This window comes from Thermomyces lanuginosus, assembly GCF_041956635.1.
Source record: "Thermomyces lanuginosus strain ATCC 200065 unplaced genomic scaffold VTN49scaffold_22, whole genome shotgun sequence".
Lineage (NCBI taxonomy): Eukaryota > Fungi > Ascomycota > Eurotiomycetes > Eurotiales > Trichocomaceae > Thermomyces > Thermomyces lanuginosus.
Window position 1 is genome coordinate 1,252,320 of NW_027192356.1, and position 15,709 is coordinate 1,268,028.

The 15,709-nt window shown below is 55.1% G+C and overlaps 8 protein-coding genes across 8 annotated transcripts; 4 read left to right on the plus strand and 4 right to left on the minus strand.

The window, feature by feature from the left end:
• Positions 1 to 218: 218 nt before the first annotated feature.
• Positions 219 to 1,657, plus strand: VTN49DRAFT_1411 (uncharacterized protein; the record flags this gene model as incomplete). Its single annotated transcript, XM_069409023.1, has 3 exons — positions 219 to 357; positions 417 to 531; positions 583 to 1,657. 3 exons carry the CDS (start codon positions 219 to 221, stop codon positions 1,655 to 1,657), a joined length of 1,329 nt encoding a protein of 442 aa, XP_069270450.1.
• A 1,096-nt stretch (positions 1,658 to 2,753) lies between these two features.
• On the plus strand, positions 2,754 to 5,444 carry VTN49DRAFT_1412 (uncharacterized protein; the record flags this gene model as incomplete). The annotated part of the gene is made up of 4 exons (XM_069409024.1): positions 2,754 to 2,770; positions 2,837 to 4,826; positions 4,879 to 4,978; positions 5,029 to 5,444. 4 exons carry the CDS (start codon positions 2,754 to 2,756, stop codon positions 5,442 to 5,444), a joined length of 2,523 nt encoding a protein of 840 aa, XP_069270451.1.
• A 343-nt stretch (positions 5,445 to 5,787) lies between these two features.
• On the minus strand, positions 5,788 to 7,599 carry VTN49DRAFT_1413 (uncharacterized protein; the record flags this gene model as incomplete). Its single annotated transcript, XM_069409025.1, has 2 exons — positions 5,788 to 7,401; positions 7,462 to 7,599. The coding sequence occupies 2 exons, from the start codon at positions 7,597 to 7,599 to the stop codon at positions 5,788 to 5,790; spliced, it is 1,752 nt and encodes a 583-aa protein (XP_069270452.1).
• A 282-nt stretch (positions 7,600 to 7,881) lies between these two features.
• VTN49DRAFT_1414 (uncharacterized protein) lies at positions 7,882 to 9,908 on the minus strand (the record flags this gene model as incomplete). The annotated part of the gene is made up of 2 exons (XM_069409026.1): positions 7,882 to 8,265; positions 8,319 to 9,908. The coding sequence occupies 2 exons, from the start codon at positions 9,906 to 9,908 to the stop codon at positions 7,882 to 7,884; spliced, it is 1,974 nt and encodes a 657-aa protein (XP_069270453.1).
• Positions 9,909 to 10,275: 367 nt separating this feature from the next.
• Positions 10,276 to 11,562, plus strand: VTN49DRAFT_1415 (uncharacterized protein; the record flags this gene model as incomplete). Its single annotated transcript, XM_069409027.1, has 1 exon — positions 10,276 to 11,562. One exon carries the CDS (start codon positions 10,276 to 10,278, stop codon positions 11,560 to 11,562), a length of 1,287 nt encoding a protein of 428 aa, XP_069270454.1.
• A 102-nt stretch (positions 11,563 to 11,664) lies between these two features.
• VTN49DRAFT_1416 (uncharacterized protein) lies at positions 11,665 to 11,889 on the minus strand (the record flags this gene model as incomplete). The annotated part of the gene is made up of 1 exon (XM_069409028.1): positions 11,665 to 11,889. The coding sequence occupies one exon, from the start codon at positions 11,887 to 11,889 to the stop codon at positions 11,665 to 11,667; it is 225 nt and encodes a 74-aa protein (XP_069270455.1).
• A 35-nt stretch (positions 11,890 to 11,924) lies between these two features.
• VTN49DRAFT_1417 (uncharacterized protein) lies at positions 11,925 to 13,217 on the minus strand (the record flags this gene model as incomplete). Its single annotated transcript, XM_069409029.1, has 2 exons — positions 11,925 to 12,897; positions 12,955 to 13,217. The coding sequence occupies 2 exons, from the start codon at positions 13,215 to 13,217 to the stop codon at positions 11,925 to 11,927; spliced, it is 1,236 nt and encodes a 411-aa protein (XP_069270456.1).
• A 1,786-nt stretch (positions 13,218 to 15,003) lies between these two features.
• Positions 15,004 to 15,282, plus strand: VTN49DRAFT_1418 (uncharacterized protein; the record flags this gene model as incomplete). The annotated part of the gene is made up of 1 exon (XM_069409030.1): positions 15,004 to 15,282. The coding sequence occupies one exon, from the start codon at positions 15,004 to 15,006 to the stop codon at positions 15,280 to 15,282; it is 279 nt and encodes a 92-aa protein (XP_069270457.1).
• Between the last annotated feature and the right edge of the window lie 427 nt (positions 15,283 to 15,709).

Genomic DNA, 15,709 nt, shown 5'->3' on the forward strand with positions numbered 1-15,709 from the left:
AAGCCCTTGTCTGATCACGTGACACGGGGAGATCGGGTCGATGTCCGGATAAGCTGATCTGCTGAATGAATCCCTCCGCTTTTGTATATGAGGACTGTCAAAACGAGCTCATTAGTCGGAGAGGGTTGAGAAATGGCCATGTCAAGCACAGTATTCTCAGCTTCATTTGAACAAGTCCAGCCGATCTGCCGCGTGTTTCAGCCGTACGACGATTCATGATGAAGCGCGCCTGTCTTTTCACCCATCGATCAGCGCCGTGGAGGATAAATGGCTGGCGCAGGTTCTCTGCTTCCGCGTATCGAGCTGAGATACGCGATATCGACAGTCTGCCTCAGAGGCTATTTCCGTCATATCAAGGTGTGCGCCCTTAGGGTTTCGGTGCGCATGAACGACAGTCAATGCTGATGCACCCTCAGAGTCGCGAGGGAGCGATCTCTTGTCTCTCCGATGGCCGTCGCCTCCGCGCAATATATTCATTGTCAAGAAAAACCGAGTACCCGAAGTGACGAACTCGTTGGTGGAATTTATCGAGTACGGAAGACCCAAGACAGTGTATCCAACAAGAAACTGATATTCGAGTAGACATATCACATCGACGTACCCCTCCCTCTCGATCATTCTTGAGCCGAGCAGTGCCGACGAGGTGCACTCTAGACTCCCAGTTCCGGTCTATACGTCTACATCAGATGCTCCCCTTTCCGCGTTTACACATGACAAAGTAGACTTAATTGTAACTCTCGGCGGGGATGGAACTATCCTGCGAGCGTCGGCTTTTTTCGCTACATGTCATAACGTACCGCCTATGCTCTCCTTTAGCATGGGCACCCTAGGGTTTCTAGGCGAGTGGAAGTTTGACGAGTACAAGCGAGCCTTCCGGGAAGTTTATATGTCCGGCGCTGGGGTAGGAGACCGGGCCGGAATTCTCGGGGAGGCCGAGCCGAGCAATGCAGACGTCGAACCTGAATCAGGAATGGGCCCGACCGGATGGTCCTCTGTGCGCGGCAAGTCGTTGGGATCATCTCGGGGAGCCCGCATCCTCATGCGGAACCGACTTCGTGTGGGCCTCTTTTCCCCTGATGGTCGGCCGCTCAGCACCCCTAAATTTTCCCACGCGAAAGGGCCGAAGTCAGACGGGCGGGTCTACGCACTGAACGAGGTTTTGATCCACCGCGGCCGGGAGCCACATCTTGCCATCGTCGATGTGTTCGTGGGCGGCCGGTTTCTCACGGAAGCCGTGGCCGATGGGGTGATCGTGTCGACACCCACGGGTAGCACGGCCTACAGTTTGAGCAGCGGAGGCAGCATTGTGCATCCGCTCGTACCGTCACTGCTTCTGACGCCAGTCTGCGCGCGAAGTCTGAGCTTCCGACCGTTGGTCCTGCCATCTAACACGCCCGTCACCCTGCGTCTCAGCAAGAAAAATCGCGGCCGGGAAGTGGAAGTCAGCATTGATGGCAAAAGTATGGAGCAGGGAATGTCTGTGGGCATGGAGCTGCGAGTCTGGGATGAAGAGATTCGGCACGGTAAAGACGACTGGCGAGGCGGCGTGCCGTGTGTGATGCGACGCACGACTGGGGTGTCCGAGCCGGATGACGGCTGGGTTGGAGGGCTCAATTCACTCCTCAAGTTTAATTATCCATTTGGCGCCGAGGCATGAATCTACGAGATAATGATTGCGTCTGTAGATACTGTGTAAAAAGCATCTGGAACAATAGTTACGGGATTTTGCAGCAAATGATGGATATTCTGAATCCGGGGCCCTGGTCCCTAGGCGAAACCAGCAATCCAACATCCCTAACCATGGACAGTGAAAGTTGCCCGAGACGATCCAGAGGAACAAGATGCAAGAACCATGGCTCCTGATTTATGCTTTTTTTTTTTATCGCCATCCGGCCGCATGATCTTTGGTGTCGAGTGCTCCGGCGCAGAGCAATAGGGGAGTACTTATAGGGCGACTGGACTATTCATCAAGTCATCACGGCCACTGGATGAATAAAAAGACTCGAGACATTTAGTCGCGTGAGTTTCGAGAAGCAATAGAAACGCGAAACAACATGGGTCCATTGATGCAAGCCATGGAGGGTGGATTCGTCCCCCGAAAGGAGCCCCATTCTAAGCACTGTCATTCATTGTTCTCCCGTCGTATTCTCAAGCCCCCTCCCCAACTCCACTGCATGAAGAGCGCTTGATGAAGCAGCTGAAGTCAGGGGAAATTACATTCGTCTTGCTCATCGCTCTGTTTGATATCTGACTGACCGTGGTTGCTAATTAAAATAAAAAAAAGTCCACCGGGGCGCATCGGATGAAATTATTCTGCTGGCGCTACTACATCCCATCCCCCTAGTCTTGGACTACTGACTCTTTTCGCTCAGTCTCTTCTCCTCATTGCCAAATCCCGCATCCTGGCCTACTCGACGCCGTCCCGTCGTCGATTAATCTCGACGCCTCTCCTGAATGAAGCCCGGGGTGGATGCGCTGCTCCATTTCTGCCTTGTTGCCTGAGGCTTGAATAGGTATGATAATTCCAGCCCCCGAGTCCCATCACAGCAAGCCTGCGCTGCAGTTGTGCGGTCTGGCCTTGAGTCCGGCTCCGAAAATTCCTGTTTGCATTGGCGCGCCATGTCTGCATTCCATGTGACCGATCGTCGTTGACAGTTCCTGCGTAGTGGTAGCCGAAATCCAGTCCCCTCCCCCCCTGACTGCCAACGCCCCAGCAGTCGTCCCGATCGCTTGAGAGAAGAGAGGCATTCATCATGGCGTCGAACACGAAGTAAGTCTCAGCAAATGTCCGTGTCGATTGCCAAGGCCCCCCTGCTGATCAGAACCTGAATCGCAGTGGTTTCTCGGACGATCAGTTCATGAACCCCGGGCCAGCCCCTCGCCCGCCCGTTGATCGCCCACGGTTAAACACTGGCTCCTCGACCAATTCGAGTGTGGCGACCTCGTTCAGTCAGATGTCGTTGAACTCTCCGAGCACTCCAACACTTTCGCTGTTCCCCAGCACCAGCTCGCTCGGGTCGCAGCAGCAGAAATCCAGCGGTGCCGGCGCGTTCGGGGTCACTTCCGTGGTGAAGGAGGGATGGGTCCGGTGCAAGGAGGACAAGTTCCTGGCGCAATGGAATCAGCGGTACCTGATTCTACGGGACCAGCGGCTCGACTTCCTTAAGAATGAGGCCGGCAAAATTGTACTGTCGATCCCGCTCAACACGGTGACCAGCGTAACTCGCTCCGAAGAGACGAAGATGGGCTTTGAGATTGTTCGCCTGGCCAATCCCAAGGACGCCAACATTAAGGTGGGCATTGTCAGCCGCGACGCGCCGACCAGGACCATTACCTGCGAGGTCAAGAGCGACCATGAGATCTACGAGTGGATCGACCAGATCTACGCACGATGTCCGGGCATGGGCGGCGTCAGTAATCCGACCAACTTCAGTCACCGCGTGCACGTCGGCTTCGACGCAAAGACAGGGGCCTTTGTCGGTCTGCCGGCGGAGTGGGAGAAGCTGCTGACGACGTCGGCCATTACCAAGGAAGACTACAAGAAGAACCCGCAGGCCGTTATTGAGGTGCTGGAGTTCTACTCGGACATTAAGATGCGGGAGCAGAATCCACAGTACTATTCCAACCTGCCAGCTCCGCCATCAGCCAAGGGCCCCTCGTCACAGCTGGGTAATGGCAATGGCATCGCGCCGCCTCGTCCTCCGCCGCCGAGCCCCTCGCAAAGGTTGGACACCGGCAGCAGCAGTCCGCCACGGCGGACAGATGGGGCTCCGGGGACGCCAACGAGAGAAGACCGGGAGCGGGCACTGGAGGCGGACCGGCAACGAGAGCAAGAACAGCGCCGTCGGATGGAGGAAGAGGCGCGGAAGGCGCGCGAGCGTCAAGCACAGGAAGAGCGGGAGCGGGAGCGACGCGAGCTGGAGGAGTACAATGCTTCTCTACCCAAGACCAAAACTCCAATTGCTAAGCAAGAACTTGGAGGTTACGGATCTGACTCGGATCCTTCCAGCAACAGCCGGTATAACCCCAGCCGGCCCGCTCCGCAAGCGCCTCGCCAGCAGCCGGGGGCAGGTCAGCGGCAGCTCACAGCCCAGCGTCCGGCCCCGGCGCCGCCCACAAGCGCGTCGTCGCAGAAGCTGGGTTCGTCGCCGCATGACGGGCGATCACCTGCTCGGCCTGCCCACAACCAGGGTGGCGCGCGGCCGCCGCAAGGGCACGGGGCGCCGTCGAGCCGAGGGCCAGCTCCCGTGCAGCCAGTCAAGCCGCTCAACATTGCCAACAAGCAGGCGAACAACAACGCCAACAACAACAAGCCCTTGCCCGACGGCGTGCGGCAAGCGGAGGCGGCGCTCACGAAGAAGGCGGAGCCTCGGCAGAAGGAGGTGCGCATGTCGAGCATGACGGAGAGTGAGGTGATGGATAAACTCCGGTCGGTGGTGTCCAAGGAGAACCCGCACGACTCGTACGCCAAGCAGCGCAAGATCGGGCAGGGTGCGTCCGGATCGGTGTACGTGGCACGGGTGAAGGAGAACGCGACCTCGCCGGCGGCGCGCGAGCTCTACCGGACGCATGGGCCGCGGGCCCAGGTTGCCATCAAGCAGATGGATCTGCGGAGTCAGCCGCGCAAAGAGCTGATTGTCAACGAAATCATTGTCATGAAGGACAGCCAGCATCCGAACATTGTCAACTTTTTGGACTCGTTCCTGCAGGAGCAGAGCAACGAGTTGTGGGTTGTCATGGAATTTATGGAGGGCGGTGCCCTTACCGATGTGATTGACAACAACCCGGTGATTCAGGAGGATCAGATTGCCACAATTTGCTTGGAGGTCAGTTCTCTTTGCAGCCATAACGTTTGATACTGCGTCTGACAGGCTATAGACATGCAAAGGATTGGCACATCTGCACAGCCAAAACATCATTCACCGTGATATCAAGAGCGACAATGTCTTGCTTGACCGGTTGGGCAACGTCAAGATCAGTACGTTTTTCTCTTCCCTTTCCCCAAGATAAGGCACTAATAGAAAACAGCCGACTTTGGCTTCTGCGCCAAACTCACCGAAGCCAAGAGCAAGCGTGCCACCATGGTCGGCACCCCGTACTGGATGGCTCCCGAAGTCGTCAAGCAGAAAGAATACGGGCCCAAGGTGGACTGCTGGTCCCTGGGTATCATGGCGATTGAGATGATTGAATCCGAACCCCCGTACCTGAACGAAGAACCCCTCAAGGCTCTCTACCTGATCGCCACCAACGGCACCCCCCGTCTCAAGAAGCCCGAGAAACTCAGCAAGGAACTCAAGTCCTTCCTGAGCGTGTGTCTCTGCGTCGACGTCCGGAGCCGCGCCACCGCCGAGGAACTCCTGCAGCATGAGTTCCTCAAGATGGGCTGCAGCCGGGCGAGTTTGGCGGAGTTGTTGAAGTGGAAGAAGACGGGGAATGGTCAATAATCTAAATCTAAGAACAAGTTGAAGACACAAGCAAAAAGAAAGAAAAAGAAAGGCAAGGATCTATATGACAATGACTTAGTTATACCCATGTTGCATGTCGTGCGCGCGCCTGTGTGTTGACAGTTAATTGCTTGGTTCTAATAATTTGTGTGTTTTGTTTGTGAGAGAGGAATGAATACAACGAATATACGTGTGTCTGTTTGGAATTTGACAGTGGTCTACGAGAGAGCTCATTAGATACTGTACAGGAAACAAGTCTATTCATTCTTGATAGATTAAGAATATGATAACCCAAGAGTGATGTTGAGATTGATTATACCGTACCCCAGGTCCAGTGGATTTTTCATAGCTCATTCGACAATGAGGCGTAAGCAGAAGCAGTCGACTCTATCCCATCATCCAAGCCTACTCCAACACCGTCATCCTCCGCATTCGTAGACACCTTCCTATCCGATGCTGCGGCTGTCGACTCCCGAGGAAGAACCTGCGGCTGCGGGTTCGGGTTCCAGAAAGGATGCGGCCTTCCCCCTTCGCCAAACATATACGGCCGGGCAACCTTGGCACGTATCCCTTCGGGCAGCCAATCGGCGGCGCCGAGGTAGGGTGGCGTCCCGCCACGGATTTCCGTCCAGGCTTGCAGCAGCAGACACGAGACGGCGATGACGACCAGCGCGACGGCGCAGCTGAAGAGCGTCTCGCGGAGCTCGGTGTTGACGGGTGGTTTGAGGACGTAGCGCGGGATGGCGCTGGTGCCTGTTGTTGTGGATGATGACCGTGGTGGGAAGAGTTTAAGGGGAATGGTGTGCACAACGGCAGTGTTGCCGAGGCTGAGGGAAGCGAGTTTGAGGATCTGTGGGGGGGTTGCTGCTGATGATGATGACGATGGAGAAGGAGGGCGGTAGTGTGAGAAGCAAATTTGTGTGATGGAGAATGGATGCACGTCCGTCAGTGTTGTGTATCGTTGAAGGCGGCCGAAGCGTGATTGGTTGCCGTTGCGCTCCAAAGTGAAGAGCTCGATCGATTGGTCGCTGCCGGCCACAGCTGCAACGTACTGTCGCGCCCCGGCAGGCGTCCCGCCACCCTCGCCGAGGTCACGGACGTCCAGCGCCAGGCCGATCCGGACAGAATTGCGCAGGCGCTTGCGCTGCAGCACGGAGCCTTTGCCCGTCGTCGACACGAGCACCAGCTCGGCACCCCCACGATCCGGCGCATTTTGGAGAAGGAGGAGCGCCGTTGGTGAGAGGAACCGCAACGCACGGAACCGTGGCCGTCCTTTTTTTCCCCTCTGTGGTTGTGGTGATTTGAACACCGACAGAACTTCGGGTGCCGTCTCCGACCGCTGCGACGTAGACACCTCGAATGTAAACACCTCTGTGCCCGTCGTGTACGCCACGAGGAACCGGCCATCGTCCTCGAGATCAAGGATGTCAATGTCCTCGGCCTCTTCGCCGGAGCCCAGCCGAATCCGTGCAATTACGTCCGTCGCCTTCGGCTCAGGCGAGAGGCTAAACACTACAATCTCGCCCGCTGGTGCCATTCCAGTCGCAATGGCCCCAATACGCGGCGCATCCTTTGCGTCCTTATAGGGTGACAGCCGCAGGAGTCGCTGATACGTGTCATCGGTCTTCTCGCCGGCGGGGGTATGTTGTCGAAACAAGGACACCTGCGATAGCGCTCGCGTCTTTCTCTCTTTTCTCTCCGTTTCGCCGGCACTGCCATCATTATTATCGTTGCCGTCTTTCTTCTTGCGCGGCGGGTACTCTAGTTGAAAGGACCGCAAGTGCTGGTTCACCCCCTTGCGTCGCTCCGCCTGCGAGCTATTGATCCCCGCGAGTGCCACCAACGAATCGTCATCCGACCGCGCAACCGCCAGCGACGTCACCGAGTCCTCATCCCGAGAGAGTTCAATGTCGACAACTTCGGAGATCTCATCGCGTCGCGACGTATTTAGCAAAACCTACACACGAAAGCAATCGTTAGGACCAACACATCAATGGTAGGAAAGCTGAGCCCCAACAATCTTATTTCCAACACCGCTGCGCCCCTCTCCACCACCACCACCAACGAGTAGAAATCCATGATTCCGGGGATCAAAGTCCGCCGCGAAAAGTGGACAGGAGAGCGTGATCTTGGCGGACGTGATGGCGGGTGCCATGATTCGGCGCACCCAGAGATAAATCCTTGTTTTCAACTATTGACGAGAGTGGGACAATGTAAATAAGAGCTCATTGCTAGGCATAAGAATGTTGTTAGGGCGTTGGCCTGAAGTCGATGATAAGTGATGAGGTGGAAGAATGCCCGAGTTGTGCTCTGTGCCATTTGATTGGTTCATCTATTCCTCTTGCTGGTGATTCCTGCCTGAGGAATCAATATCACATGAATAATTCCAAATATCTTCAAGTTTCCTGCGTTCCTGTATATCCTGTACAGTCCTAATTTAATCTAATTCTTGGGAAGTGAACTCTGGCAACCGCTTGCGCACATCCTCCCACGTCTCCTCGCCGCTGACCAAGTTCTTGACGGCCTGGAAGATCTCATCCTCGCTGGCACGGACCTGCTTGGTGGTGTCGCGGTCGCGAAGCGTGAAGGTGTTATCCTTGACGGACTGGAAGTCGACCGTGATGCCAAACGGCGTGCCCAGCTCGTCGTTGCGCGCGTACCGCTTGCCAATGCTGGCCGACGAGTCGTCAACCTTGCTGGCGATGCCGGCGCGGCGGAACCGTGCGCTGAGCCGCTGCACCAGCGGGCCAAATGACTCATGGTTCGACAACGGAACCAGGAGCACCTTGGTCGGGGCGACCACGGGAGGGAACGACAAGACCTACAGTTTCGTCAACCTTGAAAGCTGTAGTTATAGAAGATATTGTAACTTACCCCGCGAGCCTCGTCCTCCGGACGCGACCAGTAGACGTGCTCCAGCAAGCTGTAGAGAATCCGGCCAATGCCAAACGACGGCTCAATGACGTTCGGCGTGTACTCGCGAACGTGTTCCACCCGCGTCCGCTTCTCAATGTTGATGAGATTCTTGTCCAGCTGCACCTTGCCGTTCTCGACCCCCTCAACGTCGATTTCGATCTTGCCGTCCTTCTCCAAATCAAGGGCCAACTTCTCCCGAAGCTCTTGGGACAGTGCCTCAATGGCTGCCTCAACGGCCTTGCCGTCCTTCTTGAAGCGCGGTCCGAATGTCTTCCGGTTCACATCCACCTGCCACTCCTCGATCTTGAGCGGCTCCGCGCGCGGCTCGCGCACGAACAGAGGAGCTCCGGTCTTCTTACGGTGGACCGTCAAGTCGTAGGCACTGCGGTCAGCACACCCGACGCACTCAATCCAGCCGTAGCTGGTGTGCAGCTCCGCGTCCCAGCAGTCAGTCGCGTAGTGCGCCATTTCGTTCTCCATGTGCTGGCGGAACCGCAGGCGCGACGGGTTGACGCCGATCTTGAGCAGGAACAGCTGAATACGAGCAAGGAAGTAGCCCAGCGTCTCGTTATCCACGAGACCAATCTCCACCGCTTTGCCAATGGGCATTGTCTGGGTCTCCGTGCGGCCAGACTTTTGCACGTCTCGGCTCAGCAGGGACAGCTCGACATCCTTGACCTCGTCGAACCGGGCATGCTTCTTACCACCCTCCGGATCGACAAAGTGCTCAATCTCGGCCATGAGGAACTCCCGGACCCGCAGCAAGCCAGAGCGGGGGGAGATCTCGTTCCGGAATGACTTGCCCACGGCCGCCGAGGCAAACGGCATCTGCTGCTGGTTAAAGTCCAGCAGTTTCTGGAAGGCAAGGAATTGGCCCTGCGCGGTTTCCGGGCGCAAGAACCCGGGCGTGTTACTGCTCGGGCCGATAGAGGTCTGGAACATCAAATTAAAGGACACAGGAGGCAACAATTCCCCGCCGGTGGTCGGATTGCGGATGTCGTGTTTTTTGATCAGCTCCTCCAATCCAGGCCCGTCATAGTCATCAAGCTTGGCGAGGATCTGCTCGTACTCGGCGACCACGGCGTCATCCAGCTTGACGGCCTTGGTCTCCTTGACCTTCTTCTTTTTCTTCTTCGCATCCTTGTCATCGTTCTCTTCAACCTTTTGCCCGCGCGCCTCCTTGTCGCCCTTCAAACGAGCCTCAAGCACCTCCTCGATCAGGTGGTCCGCGCGAAAGATCTCGCCGGTCTTGGGGTCCTTGCACATCCAGTCGGCGAACTTGTCGGCATGGCCACTCGTCTTTAGGACTTCGTATGGCGTCAGCATGGTAGTATCCACCTCTAGCATATCCTCCTCGAGCACGAAATGCTTCCGCCAGACATCGATGATGTTCTGCTGCAGCGCGCAGCCGGGGGGACCGTAGTCGTACAGCCCAGCAACCCCACCATAAGGGTCAAAGGCAGGAAAATAAAACATTCGACGGCGGAGCAGCGACTCCAAGATCGACCGGTCGACGACCTGGCCGGTCTTGGTTGTGATTGTGGCCATAGCGGTGCTTTTCTTTTTCGGAGCGAAGGTGGCGGCGGTTCTTGCTTGTACTCGGGCGTGAAAGTAGGGTTTGAAGCGGAGGGGACGGAGAAGACGGAGAGGGGTTGGTTGAGTCATCCACAACGGTTCGCTTTGGTCCAGGCACAGGACAGCGGTAGTCCCGACAAAGTGAAGAGAGAAACCAATGCGGGTTTCTCTTACAATCCGTCAATTAGTCTTAATCAGTTTGATTTCAACAGAATTTCTCCTTTGAAACGTGCCGGAGCTCTCACTGAGTCTGCGCGGGAAAATATTTTTCCGCTTTTTTTTTTTTTTTTTCTCAGTGACAAGCTTCTGCACCACAGCCATTGAGCTAGCATCAACAAATATGGCCGCAAAAAAAGCAGGCTCAAGGGCCGCGCCCTTGACTGCTGATGTCAAACCGGCAAACAAAATCAAGCGACAACTTCTGCACATCAAGCGCAAGCGAATCGCCGATGCAGAACGACGGCAGAAACGAATTGCGCGCAAGCGCGAGGAAGCAAAGAATCCCGCGCTGAAGGAGGAGCGACTACGCAAGAATATCCCACTGACATTGGAGAGGAAGCGAGTCTGGGATGACCCGGGCAGCGATACGGAGAACATCTTGGGGTTGAGCGTGGACGTGGAAAGAATTCAACACCAGGAGCAAGAAGAGAAGGACGCAAGTGATCACGGTGACCAACACATGAGCGATGCGCCGGACGACTCAAACGACAATGAGGATGAACAGGATGAAGTCGACAGCATGATCATGACCGACTCCGAGTCTGACGAAGAGGAAGAGTCAAAAGACCAACAACAACCCAAGAGGAAGAAAAACCAACTACCCACACCCAGCGAGCGCGCGACGAGTCCCGCGCCCTCGACGACGAGCACAAACCTCAACATCATCCCCGAAGCGCTGGCCGCAAAGTTCCCGACGCTCGTCACGAACGAATTCCCCACCCCCAAGATCCTCGTCACCACCGCGATCCACTCAACGCTGCACAACGAGGCGCAGCTGCTGACAGACCTGTTCCCGAACAGCACATACATCCGGCGGACGGCACATCGATACTCTTACAAGTTTTCCATCCGCGAGATCTGCAAGTTTGCGTCGAACCGCAACTACACCGCTGTGATTGTCATGCATGAGGACCAGAAGCGGCCGTCCGGGTTGACAATCGTCCACCTGCCGTCGGGCCCGACTTTCCACTTCTCCTTGACCAATTGGGTCGAGGGCAAGAAGCTTCCCGGCCACGGACGACCGACGAACCACTGGCCGGAACTCATCCTGCAAGGGTTCCGCACGCCATTGGGTCTTCTCACCGCGCATCTCTTCCGGACCCTGCTCCCGCCGCAGCCAGACTTGGAGGGTCGGCAGGTGGTGACGATCTTAAACCAACGCGATTACATCTTTGTCCGTCGCCACCGATACGTGTTCCGCGAGAAGCGTGAGACAGAGAAGCCCGTCGTGGGCCCCGATGGCAAGGAGATGAAGGGTGTGGAAGGCATCAAGGCCGGTTTGCAAGAACTCGGGCCGAGGTTCACCTTGAAGCTAAGACGGATCGACAAGGGCATTCAGCGAGCAAGTGGGCAGGAATGGGAATGGAAAGGTGGAATGGAAAAGACACGGACAAAGTTCCAGCTATGACTTTCGTGGTTGTTTATTTCCTTTTTATCATGCCTTGTGAGTAATTTCGTTTACGGCGTTGGGTATGGATGGTACGGCAGGTTAGAGAAAAGATGCGTTGAATTAACTATGCGATTCATCAACTCCTGTATTATGCCCGACATTGCGACAAATGGTATAAGTCTTGCGAGAATGGAGGAGACGCCTGAGAATGATAAATATACAAGTCATCACCGTCGTCACATGCATCAAACAATCCCCATCAAGAGAAGAAAAAGGTAAGGGAATAGAGAAAGGGAAAGTAGAAAGGGGGAAAGAAAAGAAATGAAAATGAAAATGATCGGTCATTGCACCTCATGCCGCTTTTGAATGTGTTCCCAACTTCACTCCTCATTGGCCAATTCAGCCATTATTTGATCTATCTTGTGCCGATGCCGAATGCGATGCGGCGCATAAGCCATCGGTTTTCGGCCGGTGACGAACTTGACGGCGATGGTGATGCCATCTGTGGAGACGATCTCCTGCTTGGCCTTCTCGATGAGGTCGCGGACCTCTTCGGCGGTCCACTTGCCGGTGGAGGTGAGCAGGCGCAGACATTTGGCCTCGAGGCCCTCGAGGATGACGATAAGGGTGAGTTTACCCAGCGTGCGCTGGCGCGGTTCTTGGGGCCACGTGCCGACTGGAACGGCGATTTCGTAGACGCGCACATCAACAAAACCCGCCTCGAGGAGCATAGAGGGCTTGAGATGTTCCTGCGGGTGTGGATATCCCTTCTCCTTTGTGGCGCTGCGCATGGCCTCGACCAGGATCTGGTAGTACGAGTTGCCCTGCTCCTTTCGATTGCGGAATTGGACGGTGTCAGCGACCATGTCGTTGTCGACCACCTCAATATATCCACCGGCCCTAAGATGCTTGAAGGCCTGCTGGTAGACGTGACGCCAGTTGCGGATCGCTCCCGACAGCCCGCGCATGTGAATCAGGTCAAAGGGTTCCCGGTATGTCCATTCCTCTTCGGCATCGTCCAGCTGGAAGTGTACGTTGGGAAGGCCCAGCACCGCCGGGCCGGCATCGAAGACGCTGATATCCGTCGCAATCACCTCTGCGTGGGGATACATCTGGCCCATCTCGACCGCCCAGTCGCCCGGACCGGTGCCCACGTCCAGTATCCGTGTGATGTTGCGAGGAATGGGCGCCTTGGTCAGCTTGCCGTCGAGGATCATCAGCATAACTTGATGGGAGATGCTCAGCCGCGTCTGCTCGTGTTCGTCGTTGGGCATGAGGTAGGTCTCATTGCAGTATCGGCGACCATTTTCCATGACCGCAGTGACGAATAATGGCTCCATTCTCGTCGAGCTTCTATCCCCCCGGTTAGTCGGAAATCATTTTATTGTTCGATGCATTGGATGTTCCTACAATGACTGTGATCCGTCCTCGTCATCGTCTTCCTCATAGTCTTCCTCCTCGTATTCATCGTCGTCCACATCATCGTCCTCGTCGTCATCACTTCCCCCCTCCACCTCGTTCGGTGACACCTCACCGCGATCATCGTCGGACGATGCGACTTCGACATGGTGGTTGGTGGTCGTCTTGTCGTCTATGCGCAGCCTGTCCAGCGATGTCTGCAAGTCATGGGGTTTCTCCGACTTGTCTGCGCGCAAATTCGGCGGCCGGTCCATACCATTGCCCGATAATCCCCCCTCGAGCCAGCAAGCAAGCCTAGCGGGTTGAAGAAAATGGCGGTAATGTTCTTCGCATCCAGACTCCCTTTCTTTTGTGTTCCCTCGTTTCCAATGGTTCTTCGGTTCTTTTTTTTTTTNTTTTTTTTTTTTTTTTTTTTCAGCTGGAAATCTTTCGGAATCGTTCTAAGTTGAAAGACGTTGCGTTACGATAGCCAGAAACAAGAACATTATAAGGGTAAATTGAAATTTCCTTTTTTTCTAAAACTGTTGGGTCAGTCAACGTGCATGAACACGTGTAAAACGTTCGAGAACTTCGCAAAGGAAAAGAGGGAGGAAGTAAGGGTGGGTAAAGGAAACCACGGACAGGCAACGGAAAGGTGAGTTAGAGCGGAAGCTTGACCGGCAGAGGGAAAAAAGAGGGGACATGGGAGGGTCCAGGGCCTCTACAAGTTGCAAAACTAAGAGGCTCTAGAGCCAGTTAGTTCGGGGCGGAACAACCCATTCGACATGGGCGGTTGGCGAACGGGCAAGGATTTATTAAAAAATAGTGGCAAGTTGAGATCCGGACTTTTACTTTAAACTACATAGAACGTGTGCCTAGTCTCGTTCGCCAACCAAGGAGGACGCCGAATAGCTGCCGTTTGATGCAAGGTTAATTAGGTTAGCCCGAGCGACGGGGCGGGGACTTTTTTACTCGAGCGAGAGAGCGCAGCGCACGCAGCAGACTGGAGCCCTAAGTTAAGCCGGAGAGCGGGCCAGCCGTTGACAACAACAGGCAGGCAGGCAGGCAGACTTGGGGAACAGCAAATGCAATTTTTGATTTCTTGAAGAAAAGACCAAACTCAAAAGCTACGGTTGCAACCTGACCATGGTCTTCGACCTGGACAAGGCAGAGCTGCAGAAGGGAAACGGGGTTTACATTTGCGGTGTCGTGCAGCGGAAATCCATCCCGATGGGCCGGGACTGAGTTTAATTGGAAGTGGCCTGGTCCCTCTTCAGTGAACCTTGTTTGAGGTAGCGCAGCATTAGTTTAGGCATGCTGAGATGCGCAATGTGCAGGGGAAAGCCCGAGAGAGGTAGTACTGGCACTCGAATGCATAGATCTGAAGAAATAACGCTGATTTCGAAATCGAGATCAATCGAGATCCATGGCGAACCGAGTTCCCGTTCTGCAGACCAGAGTCCAGAGCAAAGGAAGTGTCCAAATTCCCATGGATCTATCCGCCATTCCGCTGGTGCTCCTAACCTAGGTTGAGCCTAGCTTGTTGGGTGGGCTCGACTAGCTGGCGCGTCCGCGGAGTCTGCGGGCTGGCTGTCTGGTAACTTATGAAGTGACACCGTAATTTCGAGTACAGGCCCGGGCAATGTAACAATGATCCAAAAGCAAAGCTCCCATGATTGAGTCCAAAATGACGACGAAAGATTCCTGCAAATCTTCAGCAAGGTGAACCACAGTGCCGCTTGAAATGACGATGATCATCCTTGATCATCGCCCAAGCCACCGTGCATTGTGCCAGGACCAAGGTTGGGTTCAGCAATGGATGGAACAGATGACCCATGGCCCGTACACAACGTGTTCTGCAACTCTGGTTCTTGGCGTCGTAAAAAAAAAAAAAAAAAAACAGCCGAACTGTACGGACCTTACTGGTTTGGACTTAGCGCCCGCACGGACAATGATTACATAATCCCTTGGGTCCAGTCAGCTCCCGAGATATGCGGGCCGACCACCCAGCGGCATGCGCCAGCCAAATGGCTAAATAAACACATCATCATCATTGACCAGATGGTCCCAAGACACGTCCCCAACCAAGTGCAACCACCAACCATCAGCAAGGCAGCGGCACCAGCCACCAGGTCGACGAGTCTTGTGCAGGATGCAGGACCGTGCTGGGTGGCCGGTTGGGTGGTCCAAGCGATGAAGGAGCTGCAGGGTACATCCGTTATTTCATTCAAGCGATGTAACACTGGTTCCCGATGGGACGGAACGACCTCGGAAAAGGCATCGCCAGGACTGGTGATTCGTCGCGAAGAAAGACGCCAGTTCCCGCATCGATTCTCGTAGGATTCAGGCACGCACGAGACAAAAACAAATTGCAGTCAGATTTCGGGACGAAGCTCAGATATACTTCTGGTATGCTGGATTTTTCTTTTTCCCAGCCTGATTAAGTGACCACCCGACGGGCCTCAATTTTTGAGTCAGGTGACTGCCAATCAACGACTGCCGGATCAAAAATTACTCAGTTGCCGGCTCGATCCATCCTCTCATGACTCGTGTATTGGGTGAAGCTAGGGACTCTATCCCCATTCCGGTCAACGGTTGCGGGGACTCATTCCGATCAGCGAAGTGCCTGTGGCCCTGTGCGCGATATTAGACTTACCGGGTTTGGTCAATACATGTACGAACAATTTCGGTACTTAATTACTCGTAATTAGCTAACTTGGGCAAACCAGTCATAGAGCTGGCATGATCGCCCGTTGATCACGGAATT